General features: G+C 39.7%; 1 protein-coding gene across 2 annotated transcripts in view; it reads left to right on the top strand.

Moving 5' to 3' along the window:
- LOC111529479 (protein CASC4) overlaps nucleotides 1–23315 on the top strand; it is a 128720-nt gene that overhangs the window by 88508 nt on the left and 16897 nt on the right. For both annotated transcript variants that reach the window (XM_023196349.1, XM_023196348.1), the window contains exons 7-8: nucleotides 2366–2464; nucleotides 3799–3969. In XM_023196349.1, coding sequence (XP_023052117.1) covers nucleotides 2366–2464; nucleotides 3799–3969 — 270 coding nt within the window. The remainder of the gene's footprint in view (nucleotides 1–2365; nucleotides 2465–3798; nucleotides 3970–23315) is intronic.

Genomic DNA, 23315 nt, shown 5'->3' with positions numbered 1-23315 from the left:
TTTTTTTTTTTTTTTTTTTTTTTTTTTTTTTTTTGAGACAGAGTCTTGCTCTGTCGCCCGGGCTGGAATGCAGTGGCTGGATCTCAGCTCACTGCAAGCTCCGCCTCCCGGGTTTACGCCATTCTCCTGCCTCAGCCTCCCGAGTAACTGGGACTACAGGTGCCTGCCACCTCGCCCGGCTAGTTTTTTGTATTTTTAGTAGAGACGGGGTTTCACCGTGTTAGCCAGGATGGTCTCGATCTCCTGACCTTGTGATCCGCCCGTCTCAGCCTCCCAAAGTGCTGGGATTACAGGCTTGAGCCACCGCGCCCGGCTGCCTTGGTCTTTCAAAGTGCTGGAATTACAGGCGTGAACCACCTTTCCTGGCCCCTTTTGGCAAGTTTTTACCCGTATCTCTCTAGCCAAAACTATAACATTGACGGTTTTGATTCAGCACTATCATTTGGTAGTATTGTAGAGAAAAATGGAATGACATGGAAAATATGTATGAAATACAAATAAAAAGATTATAAGACAGTATATATGATATGATATCCTAATTTTAAGGTATACAGTATAATATACAGAAATTTTTTAAAAAACTCGCCAGAGAGATACTCTCCAGATGGTAATAGTGGTTATCTTTAAGTGGTAGTACTACAGTTAAATTTTAATTTCTTTGTGCTTTTCTATTTTTCCAAGTTTTCTATAGGAACACATTATTAAAAAGTGTATATATATATATATGTGTGTGTGTATATATATATGTGTGTGTGTGTGTATATATATATATATATTTTTTTTTTGAGATGGAGTCTTGCTGTCACCCAAGCTGGAGTGCAATGGCACAATCTCGGCTCACTGCAAGCTCTGCATCCCAGGTTCACGCCATTCTCCTGCCTCAGCCTCCCGCATAGCTGGGACTACAGGCGCCCACCATTATGCCCGGCTAATTTTTTTTTTTTTGTATTTTTAGTAGAGACGAGGTTTCATGGTGTTAGCCAGGATGGTCTCTTAATTCCTGACCTTGTTATCCGCCTGCCTTGGCCTCCCAAAGTACTGGGATTACAGGGTGAGCCACCACGCCCAGCCTTTTTTTTTTTGTTTTTTTTTTTGTTTTTTTTGAGACAGAGTTTCACTCTTATCTCCTAGGCGGGAGTGCAGTGGCATGATCTCAGCTCACTGCAACCTTCGCCTCCCAGGTTCAAGCGATTCTTCTGTCTCAGCCTCCTAAGTAGCTGGGATTACAGACATGGACCACCACCCCCGGCTAATTTTTTGTATTTTTAGTAGAGATAGGGTTTCACCTTGTTGGCCAAGCTGGGTGACAGAGCAAGACTCTGTCTCAAAAATAAATAAATAAATAAAAGAAAATCTGTTGCATATAAAAAGGTCTCACTGTTGAAGGTCACTGTATCTGAAGAGATTCATTTTATTTATTTATTTATTTATTTGTTTGTTTATTTATTTATTCGAGATGAAGTCTCACTCTATTACCCAGGTTGCAATGCAGTGGCGCAATCTCAGCTCACTGCAACTTCTGCCTCCCAGGTTCAAGCGATTCTCCTGTCTCAACCTCCTAAGTAGCTGGAATTATAGACGTGCACTACCACGCTCGGCTAATTTTTTGTATTTTCAGTAGAGATGGAGTTTCACCTTGTTGACCAAGCTGGTCTTGAACTCCTGACCTTGTGATCTGCCCACCTCGGCTTCCCAAAGTGCTGAGATTACAAGCGTGAGCCACCGTGCCCAGTCCATTTTGTTAATTCATCAAATCTTTGTTGAACTTCTCTTACATGCTAGGCACTATTCTAGGTGTTGGGGATATAGTGGTGAAGAAGACAGAGTTTGTACTGTCATGGAGCTTATATTCTGGTCAGATTTATTGGTCAAAAAAATCTGTGATGGGGCTGGGCGCGGTGGCTCACGCCTGTAGTGCCTGCACTTTGGGAGGCTGAGTGGGGCAGATCACCTGAGATCTGGAGTTCGAGACCAGCCTGGCCAACATGGTGAAATGCCATCTCTACTGAAATACAAAACTTACCTGGGCGTGGTGGTGAGTGCCTGTAATCCTAGCAACCCCAGAGGCTAAGGCAGGGAGAATCGCTGGAACACAGGAGACAGAGATTGCAGTGAGCTGAGATCGTGCCATTGCACTCCAGCCTGGGAGACAGAGCGAGACTGTCCCGAAAGAAAAAAAAAAATCTGTGATGGATGGTATAGTGTATCAATTAGTAACTATAAATAAATTAGCATACCAATTATATGGATTACAAAATTAGAATAAACATGATAAAATTAATGCAATGTAAATTGATTCACGGTGGGTTTTTTTAAGAAATCATAGTATCAATGGGAATAATATGCACTTTTTTTTTTTTTGTAGCTTTAAGGAAGCCTCCTATTTCAGTTTCTCAATATGAAAGTCATCAAGCAATCTCCCATCTTCCAACTGGACAACCTCTCTCCCCAAATATATCTCCAGGTATGAAGTCTTATTCTTATAATTCCATTTGAAACCAACTTACTAGTCATGTACAGTTATGTAGTGTATAAAATATATCACTTAGCAGTATAGTGAAATAGCATTTATTCTTTGAGGTAATGTTATATATTTTTTAAGACTAGTGAAAGCTCAGAGAGAAATAGTCATCTCAGACTTCACTTTATCTGGTGGATTGTTACAGTCTTTTTCTTTAGAACAGAAAAATTATTTATTATGCCACTCTAAGCTACATTCCCTTTCCTCTCTGCCTGCTATACAGGTTTAGTTTCTTCAAAATGTGTTCAAATGTATCTCATAGAGGCTTCCTATAAATTACAGTGCACACCTATATTAAAGTCTTTTTTTTTTTTTTTTTTTTTTTTTTGAGGCAGAGTCTTGCTCTGTCGCCCGGACTGGAGTGCAGTGGCCAGATCTCAGCTCACTGCAAGCTCCACCTCCCGGGTTTACGCCATTCTCCTGCCTCAGCCTCCCGAGTAGCTGAGACTACAGGCGCCCGCCACCTCGCCCAGCTAGTTTTTGTATTTTTAGTAGAGACGGGGTTTCACCGTGTTAGCCAGGATGGTCTCGATCTCCTGACCTCGTGATCTACCCGTCTCGGCCTCCCAAAGTGCTGGGATTACAGGCTTGAGCCACCGCGCCTGGCCAATATATTAAAGTCTTTACTTCGTACTTATGAATGTATTTATTTTCTGAACACTCATTCCATTGTATAGAAATATTTCCCTAAAATGAGAGTAGATATGACTGAAGAGACCTGCTTAAGGGAGATGATGGAAAGGAAAAATGTCAGAGTGGCATAGGATGTTTTGAATCCAAAATTAAAGTCATTGATGAGGATAAAAAGGGAGGTGAGGGAAAGAGAGGTGGTATCCAGTAGATAATGCTAAGAAAGAATCAAGAGTCAACACTTGTGAGTCACTGTATAAATGAAGATGACTTAGAGAGTAGAAATTTTAAAAGCCTTACTGGAGTTTGGAGATTTCTGATAGTAATATGGAATTTGGAGGGAGGGAAGGATATGGGTATCATTGCTATATTAATCTATGGATTTCTACTGTGTATCTTTTTGGTGAATAAGTTTGTAGCCATTAGTAGAGATACTCGCCTGGGAACTTCCCACAGCTAAAATCACATTGGTTATAAGATTTGATTAAAGAAATAAGAATAAACATTTAAAAAAAAAAAAAAAGCTTTGTGACTACCCAATGTTAAACAATAGTCTGTCCTAGCTTTGTAAACCAGATCTTGTGAAATTCATCTTTAAAAGATTAAATTAAATTATATTCTTTTAATTTGATGTTTTTATGCTACAGATTCACATGTAAACCACAATGGAAACCCCGGTACTTCAAAACAGAATCCTTCCAGTCCTCTTCAGCATTTAATTCCAGGCTCAAACTTGGACAGTGAACCCAGAATTCAAACAGATATACTAAAGCAGGCTACTAAGGATAGAGTCAGTGATTTCCATAAATTGAAGCAAAGTAAGAATCAATTGATGAATATTATGCTAAAAATATTTATTTAAATGTAATATGAATTAAGGTCTTCATTATTCTGCTCTCTAATAAATGTATGGTGAAGTTATATGTATTTAAAGAGAAGGTATGAAAGTGTCAAAATTTAAAGGAAATGTAGGTTTTAAATGGATAGATATTATTTTAAAGAAAACTTTAAAAAGGTTCTCATGTTCTCCATTGTTAAATAATAAATTTCAGGTGAGTTGACTTTTTTAAAAAATGCAATTAGTTCTTATGAATATAAACTTTTTTGGAGAAATGAGAAAAGATATATTTTGATAGACTAACAAATGAAAACTTTGATTAGGGAGGAGAGAAAATAAATAGTTTTGAAAAATGGAACATTCTGGGAGAAACATACACTCTGGGGAGATTGCCTTAGTGGATTGCTCAATACTGCTTCCTCCTCCATTCCCTTCAATTGCATTTTTCTCATTTAGATGTTAGAAGTGCAAGAAAAAATTCTGGTAGTGGAATTTGAGGCGGGAGAGTGTCCCTTAGATCAGCTTCCTTAAACTGTGCTTTTCACTGGTTCTGCTTTTCATGGCATCTTCTTACCTTCTATTGTGAATAGACAGAATCTCTAAAAGCTTCATTTTGTCTTTGGTTTATTTATTTATTTTTAATTTTTACCAGTCACCAGGAGTAAGATCAAGTCTTTGGTTTTTATGATGGCTTCTGTCTATGGAAGCAACTGTGCAGAGCACTGGTTAGGCAGTTCTTTGTACAAAGGTTGCTTGTAAGCTAATAATTGAACGATGTTATATTTGTGACTTTATTCAAGGTATTTTATTTTATTTCATTATTTTTATTTATTTATTTTTAGAGACGGGGGTCTTGCTTTGTTGCCCAGGCTGGTCTTGAACTCCTGGGCTGAAGTGATCCTCCCGCCTTAGCCTCACAAAGTGCTGGGATTACAGGCATGACCCACCTTCCCGGCCTATTCAAGGTATTTTTGTTGGTCTTGTAGCAGTTATTTAAATTTATTCATATATATGAATGTATAGTTTGCATGAATTTAATTGGCTTTCCTTTCTTTCTTCTTTTTCTCTGATTTCTTCAAATAGGAAATTCCTTGATATTTTAAAGCATATCTGTGTATCTTGACCAAAGTATTGTGTGAAAAACATTTTTATTACAAAGATTTAGCTAACATTTTAAATATGAAAAAATATTTCCTCAAAATTGGGTTGTGGGATTGGCCTGAAAACACATCTCAACAAGAAGAGGTGTACAGTAAGAGCATAACAAATAAAATATCTTAATTTGATCACTTAAGATTTTCTTCTTTAAAATTTTTTTTGAGATGGAGTCTTGCTCGGTCACCCAGGCAGGAGTGCAGTGGCAGGCAGGAGTGCAGTGGTGCAGTCTCAGCTCACTGCAACCTCTGCCTCCCAGGTTCAAGCAATTCTTCTGCCTCATCTTCCCGAGCAGGTGGGATTACAGGTCCATGCCACCATGCCCGGCTAATTTTTGTATTTTTAGTAGAGATGGGGTTTCACCATGTTGGCCAGGCTAGTCTCGATTTTCTGACCTCAGGTGATCCACCTGCCTCAGCCTCCCAAAGTGCTGGGATTACAGTCATGAGGTACTTCACCTGGCCAAGATTTTCTTCTAAACTTATATTTATTCTATACATGTTTAAAATTGTTGCCTTACCTGTATATATTTTTTTAACTGATGTTTGAATAAAGAAGGTGATTGGAAATAATTGCTAGGAAATTATTACTCTCTACAGTTATTTTGAAAAGAGCCTAGGTATGGTGGTACATGACTGTAGTCCCAGCTACTTGGGAGGCTGAGGCAGGAGAATCGCTTGAACCTGGGAGGTGAAGTTTGCCATGAGCCGAGATCGTGCGATCGTGCCACTGCACTCCAGCCTGGGCGACAGAGCGAGACTCCGTCAAAAAAAAAAAAGAAAAAGAACAAAAAGAGCCTATTGAGTTTTAAACCCTCACTCCAAATTATTTTCCATGTATCATTAATGTATATAGAGAGTTGAAATCAATGCATGCACAGTTTTGTGATTTACTTTGACATTATTTCTTACATTCCTTTTTACCTAATTTAAATTTTTATTAATATATATACATATATTATGTATCTATTATATAAATACACAGAATATATGTATACCTTATATACATACGTTATATACATTATCTACATATATTCTGTTGTGCCTAGGCAATAATAATAGTTTACTTAGGTCTCCTCTCTTATTGTTTAGATCATGTCATATTTTCTCATTGTAACTGTCATTATTGTTACTATTTTTTTTTTTTCCCCAGTTATTTCCTGTTCCTCCTACTTTGGGTGTTCCTTTAAAAGTATAGTCCTCAGAACGAAATTACTGGGTCAAAGCACTTGACTAGCTTTATAGCACCTTTTAAATAGCGTCAGATTATTCTCTAGTACAGTTTTACAGTGTCACTGGAGTTATATATAAGTTTAGTGGTTTCTCTGTGGCCTGGCCACATTGATTTTTATCGTTTTTATAAGGTATTTAGAATATAATGTTTCCTTAAAAATGTTTTAATAAACATTTGTTCTGGTGGCCTATTTTTATGTGAGTAATTTTATTGTAATTATTTCTTGGTATATAATCTGTGCGTCAGTTTTGACCACTTAGCTTGAGAACTTTGTAGATTGGTTATATTTATTTGTATCAACTCTTTTTTTTTTTTTTTTTTTTTATTTGAGACAAGGTCTCGCTGTATCACCCAAGCTTGGAGTGCAGTAGTGCAGTTGTGGCTCACTTCAGCCTTGACTTCCTGAGTTCAAACGATCCTCCCTCCTCAGCCTCCTCAGTAGCTGAGACCACGGGTGTGTGCCATCACACCTGGCTAATTTTAAATTTTTTTTTTTTTTTTTTAACGGAGTCTCGCTCTATCGTCCAGGCTGGAGTGCAGTGGCCGGATCTCAGCTCACTGCAAGCTCCGCCTCCCAGGTTTACGCCATTCTCCTGCCTCAGCCTCCCGAGTTGCTGGGACTACAGGCGCCCGCCACCTCGCCCGGCTAGTTTTTTGTATTTTTTTAGTAGAGACGGGGTTTCACCGTGTTAGCCAGGATGGTCTCGATCTCCTGACCTCGTGATCCGCCCGTCTCGGCCTCCCAAAGTGCTGGGATTACAGGCTTGAGCCACTGCGCCCGGCCTAAAATTTTTTTAATAAAGATGAGGTCTCACTCTGTTGCCCGGACTGGTATTGAACTCCTGTGCTCATATGATCCTCCCACCTCAGCCTCCCAAAATGCTGGGATTACAAGTGTGAGCCACCATGCCCAGCCCCATATCAAGTCTTTATAGATAATTCAGATTTATCACAATTTTCCTCTTACATTGTCTTTCCTGATATAAGACTTTCTTATGCTTTATCATGCAGAAGTTTTTTTAATTAAAAATAATTTTTTGTTGTGGTTACACGTAAAATTCACCAAAATGTACAATTCAGTGGCATTTAGTCCTTTCACAAAGTTGTACAAACTATCACCACTCTAGTTCCAGAATATTTTCATCACCCTGAAACAAACTCTGTACTCTCCTACCCATAGCACCTGACAACCACTAATTTGCTTTTTTCTCTCTATGGAGTCACCTATTCTGGATATTTCATATAAAAGGAATCATATGGCCAGGTGTAGTGGCTCATGCCTGTAATCTCAGCACTTTGGAAGGCCAAGGTGGGTGGATCACAAGGTCAGGAGATCAAGACCATCCTGGCCAACATGGTGAAATCCCTTCTCTACTAAAAATACAAAAATTAGCTGGGCATGATGGTGCATGCCTGTAATCTGAGCTACTTGGGAGGCTGAGGCAGGAGAATCACTTGAACCAGGGAGATGGAGGTTGCAGGGAGCCTATGAGATCATGCCGCTGTACTCCAGCCTCGCAGCAGAGTGAGACTGCATTTAAAAAAAAAAAAAAAAAAAGAATCATACAGTATGTGGCCTTTTGTGTCTGGCCTCTTTTATTTAGCATAATTTTTTCAAAGTTCGACCATGGTGTAGCATGTAGCATGTATCAGTATTTTGTTTTTATGGCTGGATAATATTCAGTTGTATGGATACATTTTGTTTATTCATCTGTTGATGTACATATGGGTTGTTTCTACATTTTGGCTATCGAATAATGTTTCTATGAACATTTATGTACAAGTTTTTTTGAATACCTGGTTTTAATTCTTTTGAGTATGTACCTCGATGTGAAACTGCTGAATCAAAGTTCTATGTTTAGCTTTTTGAAGAAGTGCCAAGCCATTTTCCACAATAGCTGTACCATTTTACATTCCCACCAGCAACGTATAAGAGTTACAGTTTCTCCACATCCCCTTCCTTCCTTCCTTCCCTCCCTCCCTCCCTCCCTCCCTCCCTCCCTTCCTTCCTTCCTTCCTTCTCCCCTCCCTCCTTTCATTCATTCCTTCTATCATGTAGTACATATGAAGTGATATTTCCTTGTGGTTTTTATTTGCATTTCACTAATGACATTGAGCACCTTTTCTGTCTACTTTTTGGCCATTTGTATATCCTCTTTGGAGAATTGTCCTTTCAAGTTCTTTGCCTTTTTTAAAAATTTACTTTTAGAGACAGAGTCTAGCTTTGTCGCCCAGGCCAGAGTGCAGTGGCACAGTCATAGCTCACTGCATCCTCATATTCCTAGGCTCAAGCAATCTTCTTGCCTCAGCCTCACTAGTAGCTATGGCTACCAGTGTATCCTACCAGGCCTGGCTAATGTATGTATATATTTTTTAGCTTTTGTGGAGATGGGGTCTTGCTGTCTTGCCCTGGTTGGTCTCCAACTTCTGGCCTCAAACAACCCTCCCATCTTGGCCTCCCAAAAGCACTGGGATTATAGGTATGAGCCACCGGGGCCCAGCCCTTTGCCCATTTTTATATTGGGTTATTTGTCTTGGTTGTTGAATTTTAAGAGGTTTTGAAAATGTATTCTTATTACTAGACCCTAATCAGGTGTATGATTTGCAAATGTTTTTGCATAGTCTATGGGTTGTCTTTTCATTCTTGATAGTGTCCTTTCATGCACAAAATTTTTAATTTTTATGAGGTCCAATTTATCTGTTTTTTGGTTTTGTTCATACTTTGAGTATCATATCTAAGAAACCAGTGCCAAAATCACGGTCATGAAGATTTCCCTCTGTTTTCTTCTAAGACTTTCATAGGTTTAGCTGTTATATTTAGGTCTTTCATCCATTTAAAGTTAGTTTTTGTATATGGTTTGAGGTAAGGTCTAACTTAATCCTTTTGTATGTGGATACCAGTTGTCCCAACAACATTTATTGAAAAGACTCTTCATTTCCCATTGAACAGTCTTGGTATCCTTGTCAAAAATCTATTGACCACAGATATATGGGTTTATTTCTGAATTATAAATTCTATTGCATTTATCTGTATGTCTCTCCTTATGCCAGTATCATACTATTCTCATTGCTATAACTTTGTGGTAAGTTTTGAAATTGTGAATTATGAGTCCTTCAACTTTGTTCGTCTTTAAGATTATTTTAGCTATTCATGGTCCCTTGTAATTTTATTGTAGGATCTGCTTTTCCATTTGTACTAAAAAGGCAGTGATATTTTAAAAGGAATTTTGGCTGGGCACAGTAGCTCACACCTATAATTCCAGCATTTTGTGGGGCCAAGGCAGGAGGATCACATGAGTTCAGGAGTTCAAGACCAGCCTGGGCAATGTAGCAAGACCCTATCTTTACAAAAAATTTAAAAATTAGGCCAGCATGGTGGCACAAGCCTGTAGCCTCTGCTACTGTGGATGCTGAGGTGGGAGGATTGCTTGAGCCCAGGAATTCAAGGTTATGGTGAGCTATGGTCGTTCCACTGCACTCCAGCTTGGGTGACAAAGTGAGCCCTGTCTCTGAAAAAATAAAATTAAAACATTGGCCGAGTGCAGTGGCTTATGCCTGTAATTCTAGCACTTTGGGAGGCCAAGGCAGGCGGATCACTGAAGCCCAGGAGTTTGATACAGCCTGGGCAACGTGGCAAAACCCTGTCTCTACGAAAAATACAAAAACTAGCCACATATGGTGGCATGCAACTGTAGTCCCTGTTACTTGGGAAGCTAAGGTGGGAGGACTGCTTGAGCCCAGGAGGCAGAGGCTGCAGGGAGCTGAGATTCTGAGATTGTGCCATCATTGCATTCCAGCCTGGGCAGACTTCTTGCTAGTGCATAAAATATGACTGATTTTTGGCCTGGCCCAGTAGCTCATGCCTGTAATCCCAGCATTTTGGGAGGCCGAGGCGGGCGGATCATCTGAGGTCAGGAGTTCGAGACCAGCCTGGCCAACATGGTGAAACCCCATCTCTACTAAAAATATAAAAATTAGCCGGGTGCAGGGACAAATGCCTGGAATCCCAGATACTCGGGAGGTTGAGACATGAAAATCGCTTGCACCGGGAGGTGGAGGTTGCAGTGAGTCAAGACTACCATACTGTACTCCAGCCTGGGTGACAGAGTGAGATGCTCTCTCAAGGGAAAAAAAAAGAAATATGACTGATTTTTGTGTGTGTTGATTTTGTATCATGCAACTTTATACAACTTGACACAAAAGGTCTTTTTTTTTTTTTTTTTTTTGAGACGGAGTCTCGCTCAGTCACCCAGGCTGGAGTGTAGTGGCATGATCTCGGCTCACTGCAAGCTCTGCCTCCCAGGTTCACACCATTCTCCTGCCTCAGCCTCCAGAGTAGCTGGGACTGCAGGCGTCCACCGCCACGCAGTCTAATTTTTTGCATTTTTAGTAGAGACGGGGTTTCCCCGTGTTCGTGATCCACCCACCTCGTCCTCCCAAAGTGCTGGGATTACAGGCGTGAGCCACCGCACCCGGCCAACACAAAAGGTCTTTAGTTGTGTATATTCATGCATATCTGTCTAGACTCTTATGATGATTTTAATTTATTTTATAGAAAATCATTTCTTTTATAAAAATCATCTCTTCTATCTGGACATAAATATACTATTCTTTTTTTTCTTTTTTCTTTTTTTTTTTTTTGAGATGGAGTGTTGCTCTGTTGCCCAGGCTGGAGTGCAGTGGCGTAGTCTCAACTCACTACAACCTCTGCCTCCTGGGTTCAAGTGATTCTCCCACCTGGCCGATATGGTAAAACCCCATCTCCACTAAAAATATAAAAATTAGCCGGGCTTATTGGTGCATGCCTGTAATTCCAGCTACTCTGGAGGCTGAGGCACAATAATCACTTGAACCTGGGAGGCAGAGGTTGCAGTAAGCCAAAGTCACGCCACTGCACTCCAGCCCGGGCAACAGAGCAAGACCCTGTCTCAAAAAAAAAAAAGAAAAAAAAGGAAAAAAAAAACAATCATTAGTATTCTTGTGTTTATTCAGCTTTGCTTTCCATAGAGTAAAAACTATTTAGTCATAAGAAGAATTTATTTTATTTTAGTTATTTAAGAGACAGGTGGCCTGGCACCGCGGCCCATGCCTGTAATCCTAACATTGGGAAGCTGAGGCAGATGGATCGCTTGAGCCCAGGAGTGTAAGAACAGCCTGGGCAACATGGTGAAACACCATCTCTACAAAAGATACAAAAATAAGCTGGGCATGGAGGCGTGCCTCTGTAGCCCCACCTCCTTGGGTGGCTGAGTTCGCAGGATTGCTTAAGCCCAGGAGTTAGAGGCTGCAGTGAGCCATGATTGTGCCACTGCACTTCAGCCTGGGCAACAGAGCAAGACCTTGTCTCAAAAGAAAAAAAAAAAAAGAGAGAGAGAGAGACAAGGTCTTGCTATGCTGCCAGGCTGGATTCAAACTGCTGGGCTCAAATCATCCTCCTGCCTTAGCCTCCTGAGTAGCTGGGATTTATAGGCATGCATCACTGAGCCCAATGGAAATTCATTTTTAAGTACAGTTTTGCTTTATAATTTTCTTCTTTTTTGACTTAAAATTTTTCTTTCTTTCATTTAACACTTGCCAAATTTGTATATGTAAATCATTATTCTCAAAAATTTCAGTGTGGCTGGGCACAGTGGCACATGCCTGTAATCCCAGCACTTTTGGAGGCTGAGGCAGGTGGATCACTTGAGGCCAGGAGTTTGAGAGCAGCCTAGCAGCAAAACATAGCCAACATGGTGAAACCCTGTCTCTGTTGAAAATACAGAATTAGCCAGGTGTGGTGGTGCATGCATGTAGTCTCAGCTACTTGGGAGGTTGAATGGGAGGATTGCTTGAATCCAGGAAGTGGAGGTTGCAGTGAGCAATGATCATGCCACTGCACTCCATCTTAGACAACAGAGTGAGACCCTGTCTCAAATAAATACATAAGTAAATAAAAACTAAAAGCACTTGATACTCTGTAGGTACAAAATAACATGCTATTAGAAAAAAAGTTGAAATTTTTATTGAAAACACTTTTAGAAAAGGAGAGGAACTCCTTAGACATTATATAGTTATCACCACAATTTTTGTTTTGTTTTGTTTTTTGAGACAGGGTCTCACTCTCGCACCCAGGTTGTACTGCATTAGCACGTTCATAGCTTACTACAACCGTGACCTCCTTGGGCTCAAGGGATCCTCCCACCTCAGCCTCCTGAATAGCTAGGACTACAGGTGTGCGCCACCATGCCTGGCTAATTTTTGTATTTTTGCAGAGACAGACTTTCACCATGTTGCTCAGGCTGGTCTCAAACTCCTGAGCTCAAGCAGTCCTCCCATCTCGATGTCCCAAAGTGCTGGGATTACAGGCATGAGCCACCATTCCTGACCTCACTACAAATTTTTTGGCAGCTTTAACTCGTTATTTTTGTTTTGTAGCTTAATATATCATACTTATATTGACATATTTATAAAGAGCTGCGTATTTTTGTAAATTTAATTTTCTATTACCACATCATGCAAAAGTGGCTAGAACATTTTGGGGTATGTTTCACCATGTTTGGAAGATGTATTTGGGTTAGTTTAATTTAAACTTTAGAATGTAGGCTATGTGGTGACACAAAATACAGTGTAGGGATACTTCAAAGAAATAGACATCTTCCAAAATAGTTGAAACTGAAAATCCAGGCGAGGCCCACCTGTTTGTCAGTTAGGAGGGACATACCATTTGTATTTAGAAGCATTGAACAGAGATAAGAATTTACTTCAAATGTCAGCTCCCATATGGAAAGTCACAAGGGTGGTTACTCCAAACAGTAGGGAGTGATTGTTGATCAAACTACTTCTCGTATTGGCTTTTCTGTATAGCAGCAGGGTTTCATTTATTTACCAGTGGTTATTAATCATTCTCCCAAGCAACACTGGAGAGGCAAGCTAGTGTATCACAGAATACCTGATCTTCCTTTACATATAGAATTATTATTATTATTATTATTTTTTTTTTTTTTTGAGACGGAGTCTCGCTCTGTTGCCCAGGCTGGAGTGCAGTGGCCGGATCTCAGCTCACTGCAAGCTCCGCCTCCCGGGTTTACGCCATTCTCCTGCCTCAGCCTCCTGAGTAGCTGGGACTACAGGCGCCTGCCACCTCGCCCGGCTAGTTTTTTGTATTTTTAGTAGAGATGGGGTTTCACCGTGTTAGCCAGGATGGTCTCGAACTCCTGACCTCGTGATCCACCCGTCTCGGCCTCCCAAAGTGCTGGGATTACAGGCTTGAGCCACCGCGCCCGGCCTATTATTATTATTTTTTGAGACGGAGTCTCACTCTGTCGCCCAGGCTGGAGTGCAGTGGCGCAATCTCGGCTCACTGCAAGCTCCGCCTTCCAGGTTCACCATTCTCCTGCTTCAGCCTCCCAAGTAGCTGGGACCACAGGTGCCTGCCACCATGCCCAGCTAATTTTTTGTATTTTTAGTAGAGATGGGGTTTCACCGTGTTAGCCAGGATGGTCTCGATCTCCTGACCTCATGATCTGCCCATCTTGGCCTCCCAAAGTGCTGGGATTACAGGCGTGAGCCACCGCGCCTGGCCTACTTATAGAATTTTTAAAAGTATTTTCCAATCTCTAGTCCAGATGGCTTAATGAGTTCACCATTGACATAGCCACCCAGTGTATGAGACAGTAGACCATGGACATAGCTGACCAAAAGAGAAGTTACTTGGAAGGTTATATTGAGATACTCAGCAAGAATGTAGCACACTGTTGCAAAGAGACAGATATAGATACAAATGTGTTATATGTCATATGTATATATGACAGAGATGTTATGAGAAATAGAAGATGTATGTATGTTTAATAGAGGTTTTAAGAAGAGATTGGAGGAAATGGTGGGTAATCAGTACTTGAAAGGAATTTTGAAGACTTGAGTCTTCAGGTTGAATGTATCTACTAAGTATTAGGATAAATGAAGAAAATTCTTGCTTTTAGACATTGTAACAAAAACTTGAGAGTATGAAAAAATAAAGGAAAAAACCTTAAATGATACCAGAAAACATAGATTCCAGGCTGGAGTGCAGTGGCGAAATCTCTGCCCACTGCAACCTCTGCCTCCCAGGTTCAAGCAATTCTGCCTCAGCCTCCCAAGTAGCTGGGATTATAGGCATGAACCACCATGTCTGGCTAATGTTATATTTTTAATAGAGACGGGATTTCTCCATGTTGGTCGGGCTGGTCTCGAACTCCCAACCTTAGGTGATCTGCCTGCCTCAGCCTCCTAAAGTGCTGGGATTATAGGCGTGAGCCACCGCGCTCGGCCCCCTTTTCTAAGGTCCCTCATCCCATTTATGAGAGCCTCATCCCATTCCTAATGGCCTAATCACCTCCCGAAGGCCCCATCTCTTAATACCACCACATTAGGGATTAAGCTGCAACATGAATTTTGGAGAGGACACCTTCAAACTGTGGCAATTATTAGTTACCTAAATTGGCTCATGAAGATTTGAAAACTTGAATAAACCAATAATCATTAAATAAGTTGAACAGATACCAAAAGTTCCCCCTTTACCTCAAAAGAGACTGGTAAAAGTTAATGAGAGTTTAGCTTGATTACTAATGCAGGGTCACTGTATGAAATCAAGCAAACCAAAAAGTGGTTCTTTGAAAAGGCAAGTGAAATTGGAAAGACCTGCCAGGCATGGTGGCTCACGCCTGTAATCCCAACACTTTGGGAGGCTGAGGCAGGCGGATCATGAGGTCAGGAGATCAAGACCATCCTGGCTAACACGGTGAAACCCCATCTCTACTAAAAATACAAAAAATTAGCCGGGTGTGGTGGCGGGCACCTGTAGTCCCAGCTACTCGGGAGGCTGAGGCAGGAGAATGGCGTGAACCCGGGAGGCGGAGCTTGCAGTAAGCTGAGATCGCGCCACTGCACTCCAGCCTGGGTGACAAAGTGAGACTCCATCTCAAAAAAAAAAAAAAAACAGAAATTGGAAAGACCGTCAGCACACATTAAGACAGAAAGAGATGACACAAATTCTCAATAACAAAAATGAAAAAAAACATCAATATAGATCCTACAAATAATATGAAAGGACACATGATAGGTATTATGAATTTAATGCCAAAACATTTGCAAAGTTAGATGAGATGGCCAATGTCCTAGAAAAGCACTTCTGTACAAAACTGACACAAAAAGATAGGGAAAATCTGAATAGTTCCATGTCTATTAACATATTGAATCTGTAAATTAATATTTTGGTACCTAAATGGTTACATTGGTGAATTTTTTATTTATTTATTTATGTATTTCATTTTTGAGATGAAGTTTTGCTCTTGTTGCCCAGGCTGGAGTGCAGTGGCGCGATCTCGGCTCACCACAACCTCTTCCTCCGAGGCTCAAGACATTCTCCTGCCTCAGCCTCCCGAGTAGCTGGGATTACAGGCAATCAACACCACGCCCTACTAATTTTGTATTTTTAGTAGAGATGGGATTTCTCCATGTTGGTCAGGCTAGTCTTGAACTCCCAACCTCAGGTGATCCTCCTGCCTTGGCCTCCCAAAGTGCTGGGATTACAGTGTCAGCCACTGCACCCAGCTGGTGAATTCTTTCAAACATGAAAGAATACAACCAATGTAACATAAACTTTCAGAGAATTGAAAAGGAAAAAACACTCCCCAACCCATTTTATGAGACCAGCGTAAGTTGGATAGCAAAACTAAGAATATTATGAGAAAGAAAAATTATGGCAGTTTCTCTTATTAATATAGATATAAAAATCCTAAACAAGGCCAGGTGGAATGGCTTACACCTGTAAATCCCAGCGCTTTGGGAGGCCAAGTCAGGCAGATCACCTGAGGTCAGGAGTTCGAGACCAGCCTGATCAACATGGTGAAACCCTGTCTCTACTAAAAATACAAAAATTAGCTGGGCACCGTGGTTCACGCATGTTGTCCCAGCTACTCAGGAGGCTGAGGCTGGAGAATCGCTTGAACCCGGGAGGCAGAGGTTGCAGTGAACCGAGATTGTGCCACTCCAGCTTAGTGACAGAGCAAGACTCGGTCTCAAAAAAAAAAATTCTAAACAAAATATTAGCAAGTCAAATCCAGAGATAGATAAAAATTATATACATGATGACCATGTTGGATTTAATCTGAAAATTCAAGGTTGTTTAATACTTGAAAAGCGATCTATGTAATTTACCAAATTAACAAAATGTATGAGGAAAATCATCTCAAAAGATGTAAAGAGAGCATTTGAGGAAATCCATGCATTTAAGATAAAACAACCAATTTTAAGCAAAGGAGGATTAGAAAGTAATTTCCTTAATTTGATAGAGTATTTTAAGCATCCTATGACAAATATCAAATTTAATGATTAATTCTCAAAAACCTTCCCCTTGAGATCTGGAAAAGGATACCCACCATCATCACTTCTATTCAGCTTTTCACTGTAGATTCTAATCAATGCAATAAAGCACAGAAAAGGAAATAAAGAGTATAGAGATTGGAAAGGAAGAAATATAACTGATAAGCTAATATTATTTGTAGACAATATGATTTTATATGTAGAAAACTCAAAACAATTTATAAACAAATATATTTAGCAAAGTCATTACATGCAAGATTTATATACAAATTATATTTCTGTATATAGCAGCAATAAACATAGTGAAACTTTTAAAAAGAAACTTTTCAATAGCATAAAAAACATCAGATACCTTGAAAAGTTCTTACAAAAGATTTACAAGAACCTCTATAAGCTACAAAATATTGTTGACAGAAATTAATATATGAATAAATCCATGTCCATGGATTGGAATGCTCATTGTTTTAATTATGTCAATTCCTCACAGATTAATCTAGAACTTCATTGCCATCCCAAATATAATCCCAGCAGGATTTGGGGGTTTTAGGTGGAATCTGATAAGCTGACTCTAAAATGTATATGAAAACTGCAAAGGAATAAGAATAGCCAAGACAATTTATAAAAGGAATAAACTGTAAAGACTTCCACTATCAGATATGAAGATTTATTATGATGCTTTTTTTTTTTTTTTTTTTTTTTTTTTGAGACAAAGTCTCGCTGTATCACCTAGGCTGGAATGCAGTGGCGTGATCTCAGCTCACTGCAACCCCTGCCTCCCACATTCAAGCGTTTGCTGCCCAGGCTGGAGTGCAGTGGCACAATCTTGGCTCACTGCAATCTGCACCTCGCAGGTTCGAATGATTCTCCTCCTTCAGCCTCCTGAGTAGCTGAGATTACAGGTGCATGCCACAACACCCGGATAATTTTTGTAGTTTTAGTTAGAGATGGGGTTTCACTGTGTTGGCCAGGCTGGTCTGAAACTCCTGACCTCAAGTGATCCACCCACCTCAGCCTCCCAAAGTGCTGGGATTACAGGCATGAGCCACCGTGCCCAACCTACTGTGCTATTTTATACAAGGGACTTTAACATCCATGGATTTTGGTATTTGTTGGGGTCCTGGAACCAGTCCTCACTGGATACTGAGGGAGGAACAACTGTATTCACCATAAATCACTTTGTAGGATCAATTGACCTCATCAGTCTGGTACATAATGGCCCAGGCCTCACGCATACAAAAACATTTATAAAGCAGAATATTTCATGGGCTCAGAGGTTCTCTCTCAGAATCCAGCCACGGGCCACTCCTGAAAACAAAGCGTTCTTTGGAATGTACAGGGTTTGAGCAACCACGACATACATTGCATCACAACAGGAGATACATTCTGAGAAAGGTGGTTTTTAGTTGATTTCATCATTGTGAACATCATAGACTGTACCTACACAAATCTAGATAGTATAGGTTTGTCTTGGAAATGGGGAGATGGTAAGGTTGTTCAGATGCTGTTAGCCATAAATTCTAGCTACCATATTTCTTTCATTTCCTTGATTTCTCTTTACCTTCCACAAGTCCAGTCAATCAGTCAATAGATTGCTTCCTGTGCCTACTATATGCAGGGCCTATATATACCTTGAGATAGAAATGTGGTCTTTTTGCCCTAATATGTTCCTGATAATGAAATCAATTCAAAAGCCAGTCAATAGTTTTCCTACAATTGTTTTGTGTAAAAAGCCTGCAGTAACATTTTTGTTACAGTTTGTACACCCCAGCCTCCCATCTCTCATGATTAACAGATTATCGATTAACTCATAATCAGTTAATCTAACTCATAACAGATTAACTCATATCTCAACAGATTATAAGTCATCACGTGTCATTTACCTTCCGGATACTTGAAATAGTCACAACTCTAGGTATTAAATTGAATAATGCAAGATAAGTTGAATGTGTTAACTACCAAATGAATAAATGAAATGATAGTGAATATTACCAATAGATGGCTAGAAAAAAGAGGTTGCCTTCCTTAAACTTTCTTTTTCATTCTCTCTAGGTTTATTGTAATTAGATCTAATAGTTTCATTTTGCTTATAATAGTGGCAATATAATAAATTAATGACATAAAAATATAAACTTTTAAAAATAAAATAAAAATAAAATAGTTGAGAAATTGAAACCCATAAATGAACATTGGACTAATGAAGCAAAAGTGACTCATCTTGATATTTCCTTTGACTTATAGTACAGAATTAAAATATACAGCTTAGTTTTTCCTGATTGAAATACCCTTTTGTGATTAAGAAATGTTATTATCCTCTTATTTTCTGCTGGTTTTTATTTTTGAACGTGTTTCTATTTTATTTCACCAACAATTTAAAACTATCTTTAGGGCCGGGTGCGGTGGCTCATGCCTATAATCCCAGCACTTTGGAAGGCTGAGGTGGGCGGATCACAAGGTCAAAAGATCAAGACCATCCTGGCCAACATGGTCAAACCCCATCTCTACCAAAAATACAAAAATCAGCTGGGTGTGGTGGCATGCACCTGTAGTCCCAGCTACTGGGAAGGCTGAGGCAGGAGAATCTCTTGAACCTGGGAGGCAGAGGTTGCAGTGAGCTGAGATCACGCTACTGCACTCCAGCCTGGCGATAGAACAAGACTCCGTCTCAAAAATATAATATAATAAAATTAAAAAGAAACTATATTTACCAAAGACTGCCAAAGTCATATGAACTTGAAAAGCATGCAGGCAAGTTATTTAATTTATGAGTTCATTTATTTATAGGTCAGTGATACCATGTAGATAGTATACAAACATACATGTGTACCTGTACACATAATACAGACAGACAAAAGTAAAGACTTTACAACTTCGATTTTAAAATTTTAGCCATGAGGCCGGGTGTGGTGGTTCATGCCTGTAATCCCAGCACTTTGGGAGGCCAAGGTGGGCAGATCATTTGAAGTCAGGAGTTCGAGACCAGCCTGGCCAACATGGTGAAACCTGGTCTTACTAAAAATGCAAAAAAAAAATGTAGATGGGTGTTGTGGTGTACCCCTGTAATCCCAGCTACTGGAGAGGCTGAGGCAGAAGAATCGCTTGAACCCAGGAAATGGAGGTTGTAGTGAGCTGAGATCGTAACACTGCACTCCAGGCTGGGTGACAGAGTGAGACTTCATCTCAAAAAAAAAAATTTTTTTTTAATAAAAAATAAAATTTTAGCCATGAGAAATGGCTACATTTGCTTTCTCATTTAACATTTGCTTTCTCATACCTTCCCAATAAAATTCACTAGTTTAAAAGGATAGTTATATTCAAAAGTATCAAACTATGCGTTTGTAAATTGAAAAGGTTAAAGTTTATCTATTCCACATGACCGAAGCTCTTACTGAATTTCTTCTCTACTAGTTTCTGAAGTTTGTAGTCTGATATTTGAGATGTCTTACAGAATGTCTAGCATTCTGTGTGAAGTTTTATTGTGTTGTTTAATGTAAATTGAAAAGTGTGTTAAATGCCTCATTAGGTGATGTAGAGCATGTGAAGTTAGACCAGATGGTATATGAATTAAAGTAAAATGTATGAAAAATTACTTCATATACATGCAATACATGCTTGTTATATATTTAATATACTTTAGCTCACTTAGCTCAGAAAAGGAATTTAAACATTGAAAATAATCTTTTACAATTTTTCAAACTTAATACAACTCAAAGACTTTCAATAGCTAGTGGGTGTGTTGTTTCTTTGTGTTCTCATGTTTAAACTATTGGGATGAAGCTATCTTGTTGCTGATAATCAAATCATTTTCAGCTAGCCACCAGAGTGAAACTAATATTCAAGTGCACAATTGAATTTTGCAACAATATAAGGAAATACGGGATCCAAACTAAATATAATTACTTTATTACTCCCCTAGCTGGGCACAGATTTAACAGTTTTTTTACTGAGCAGCAGAACTGAATTAAAGGTTGTAAAAAGTTGAAATGCCTCAGAGATGAAGTCTGCTATTTAATTCCTGTTAAGACACATCATAAGCCGGTGTGGTGACTCACACCTGTAATCCCAGCACTTTGGGAGGCTGAGGCTGGCAGATCACAAGGTCAGGAGATTGAAATCATCCTGGCTAACACAGTGAAACCCCATCTCTCCTAAAAATACAAAAAATTAGCCGGGCGTGGTTGGGCACCTATAGTCCCAGCTACTCAGGAGGCTGAGGCAGAAGAATGGCGTGAACCCGGGAGGCGGAGCTTGCAGTGAGCTGAGATTGCGCCACTGCACTCCAGCCTGGGTGACAGAGCGAGACTCCATCTCAAAACACACACACACACACACACACACACACACACACACACCATAGATTTATACCATCAAATGATAACTTTGCCTTCATTACTTCTTTTTTCTCTTCTTAAATATTGTCATTCCCCAAGATCACTTCTCTGACTTATAGCTATTTTCTGTAAATATTTATTTCCTAAAATAAATTATATTCTGATAGTTTAACCGATCACCTTGAAATTTATGAGTTTTAAATCTAAATGCTTATCTCTCACTTTGCACCTAGATTCTAGATCCATACAACCATGTGTCTATAAAACATTTTCATTTGGATGTCATACTGTAGCCCCAAATTCAGTTTATCTAAAGCAACATTTGCTTTCTCATACCTTCCCAATTTGGGTATAGGTAGCATTAATTGTAGTTTCCAGACTAGGATTTGGAATAATCCTTTGACTCTTTCTGCTCCATTATGCCATATATTCGTTTTGTCATTTTCAAATGTATCTGATTCATCAGTTTCTAACATTTCCTCCATCTTCCTAGTGTAAGTCCTCATAGCTTCTTGCCTAAATAGCTACTGGAGATATAGTAAGGCATAAGGCAGATCAGATTTCTGTTCTCAGGGAGCTTAAAAGAAATCTTGACTACTAGTTATTGCCTCCTACATAATGTTCAAACTCACTCTATCAAAAGGAAGCCAACTGAAGCCACTGTCTCCTTCTAGGGCACTATGCAATAGCACACATACCATCACTTCCTAATTTGTTTACTTATCTGTTTTCCTTACTATACTCACTTATAGGAGATGAAGATAGGATGTTATTTTTGCTTTCTATTTTTATTTTTGAGACGGAGTCTCATTCTGTCACCCAGGCTGGAATGCAGCAGTATGATCATAGCTTACTGCAGCCTGAAACTCCTAGGCTGAAGCCTCCTGAGTAGTTGAGACTACAGGTGTGTGTCACCATGCCCAACTATAGATTTATGATTTATTTTTGTATCACAGTGCATAGTGCAATATCTATCACATCAGTGAACCATGGATGGATGAAGGAGCATTGTAGATACTTCCATACACTTTGTCATTGGATTTAAACAGTGACCACAAGTGAATATAGGAGACTTTTTTTTTTTTTTTTTTGAGACAGAATTTCACTCTTGTTGCCCAGGCTGCAATGCAAATAGAGCAATCTTGGCTCACTGTAACCTCCGCCTCCCAGGTTCAAGCAATTCTCCTGCCTCAGCCTCCCAAGTAGCTGAGATTACATCCACCCGCCACCATGGCCAGCTACTTTTTTGTGTTTTTAATAGAGATGGGGTTTCTCCATGTTGGCCAGGCTGGTCTCAAACTCCTGACCTCAGGTGATCCACTCACCTCGGCCTCCCAAAGTTCTGAGATTACAGGCGTGAGCCACCATGCCTGGCCCTGTAATTATCCTTAATTTGCTTGTTGAAACTTACTCTTTCGGCCGGGCACGGTGGCTCAAGCCTGTAATCCCAGCACTTTGGGAGGCCGAGACGGGCGGATCATGAGGTCAGGAGATCGAGACCATCCTGGCTAACACAGTGAAACCCCGTCTCTACTAAAAAATACAAAAAAAAAACGAGCCGGGCAAGGTGGCGGGCGCCTGTAGTCCCAGCTACTCGGGAAGCTGAGGCAGGAGAATGGCATAAACCCGGGAGGCGGGGCTTGCAGTGAGCTGAGATCCGGCCGCTGCACTCCAGCCTGGGCGACAGAGCGAGACTCCGTCTCAAAAAAAAAAAAAAAAAAAAAAAAAAAAGAAACTTACTCTTTCTCATATAAATCCAGTCAAATCAATCTTTTTACTGTCTTCTAAATACCCCATCTTTGTTCTTACCTGTTCTTTCAATGCTTCTTTCTTTCCCTGTCATAGTCTAATATAATTGCCTTCTTTTTCAAACTTTCCCTTCTCTCACATTGACATGTTGCTCTTAAATGTTGAATAAGTTAGCAGTCTGTTATATTGATCAATATTATGCATTTTTGTCTGTACCATTATATTCATTCAATGTTTAATGCAAAGTTTGTCTGATCTCCTTATCCTGATTGGCAACTCTGTGTAGTTGATTCTGTGTTTTTCAACTTTTGTTTGTGAGAATGTTGGAAGCCCAGTATTAAAGGTTAGCTATAAATATTTTTCCAAACACGATGATTCTATATATATAATAGCACAGACCACTATTTAACAAAGGGCAGTTGTGTCATTATTCATTCTTGTTGATATTTTTATTATCTCTGAGTATCACTGTAATTATAGTATTAAAATTTTGACTAAATTTAGGCTAGGCAGATCATCAAAC

Source organism: Piliocolobus tephrosceles, unplaced genomic scaffold (genome assembly GCF_002776525.5).
Source record: "Piliocolobus tephrosceles isolate RC106 unplaced genomic scaffold, ASM277652v3 unscaffolded_108, whole genome shotgun sequence".
NCBI lineage: Eukaryota > Metazoa > Chordata > Mammalia > Primates > Cercopithecidae > Piliocolobus > Piliocolobus tephrosceles.
This window is presented reverse-complemented; position numbering and strand designations above follow the sequence as displayed.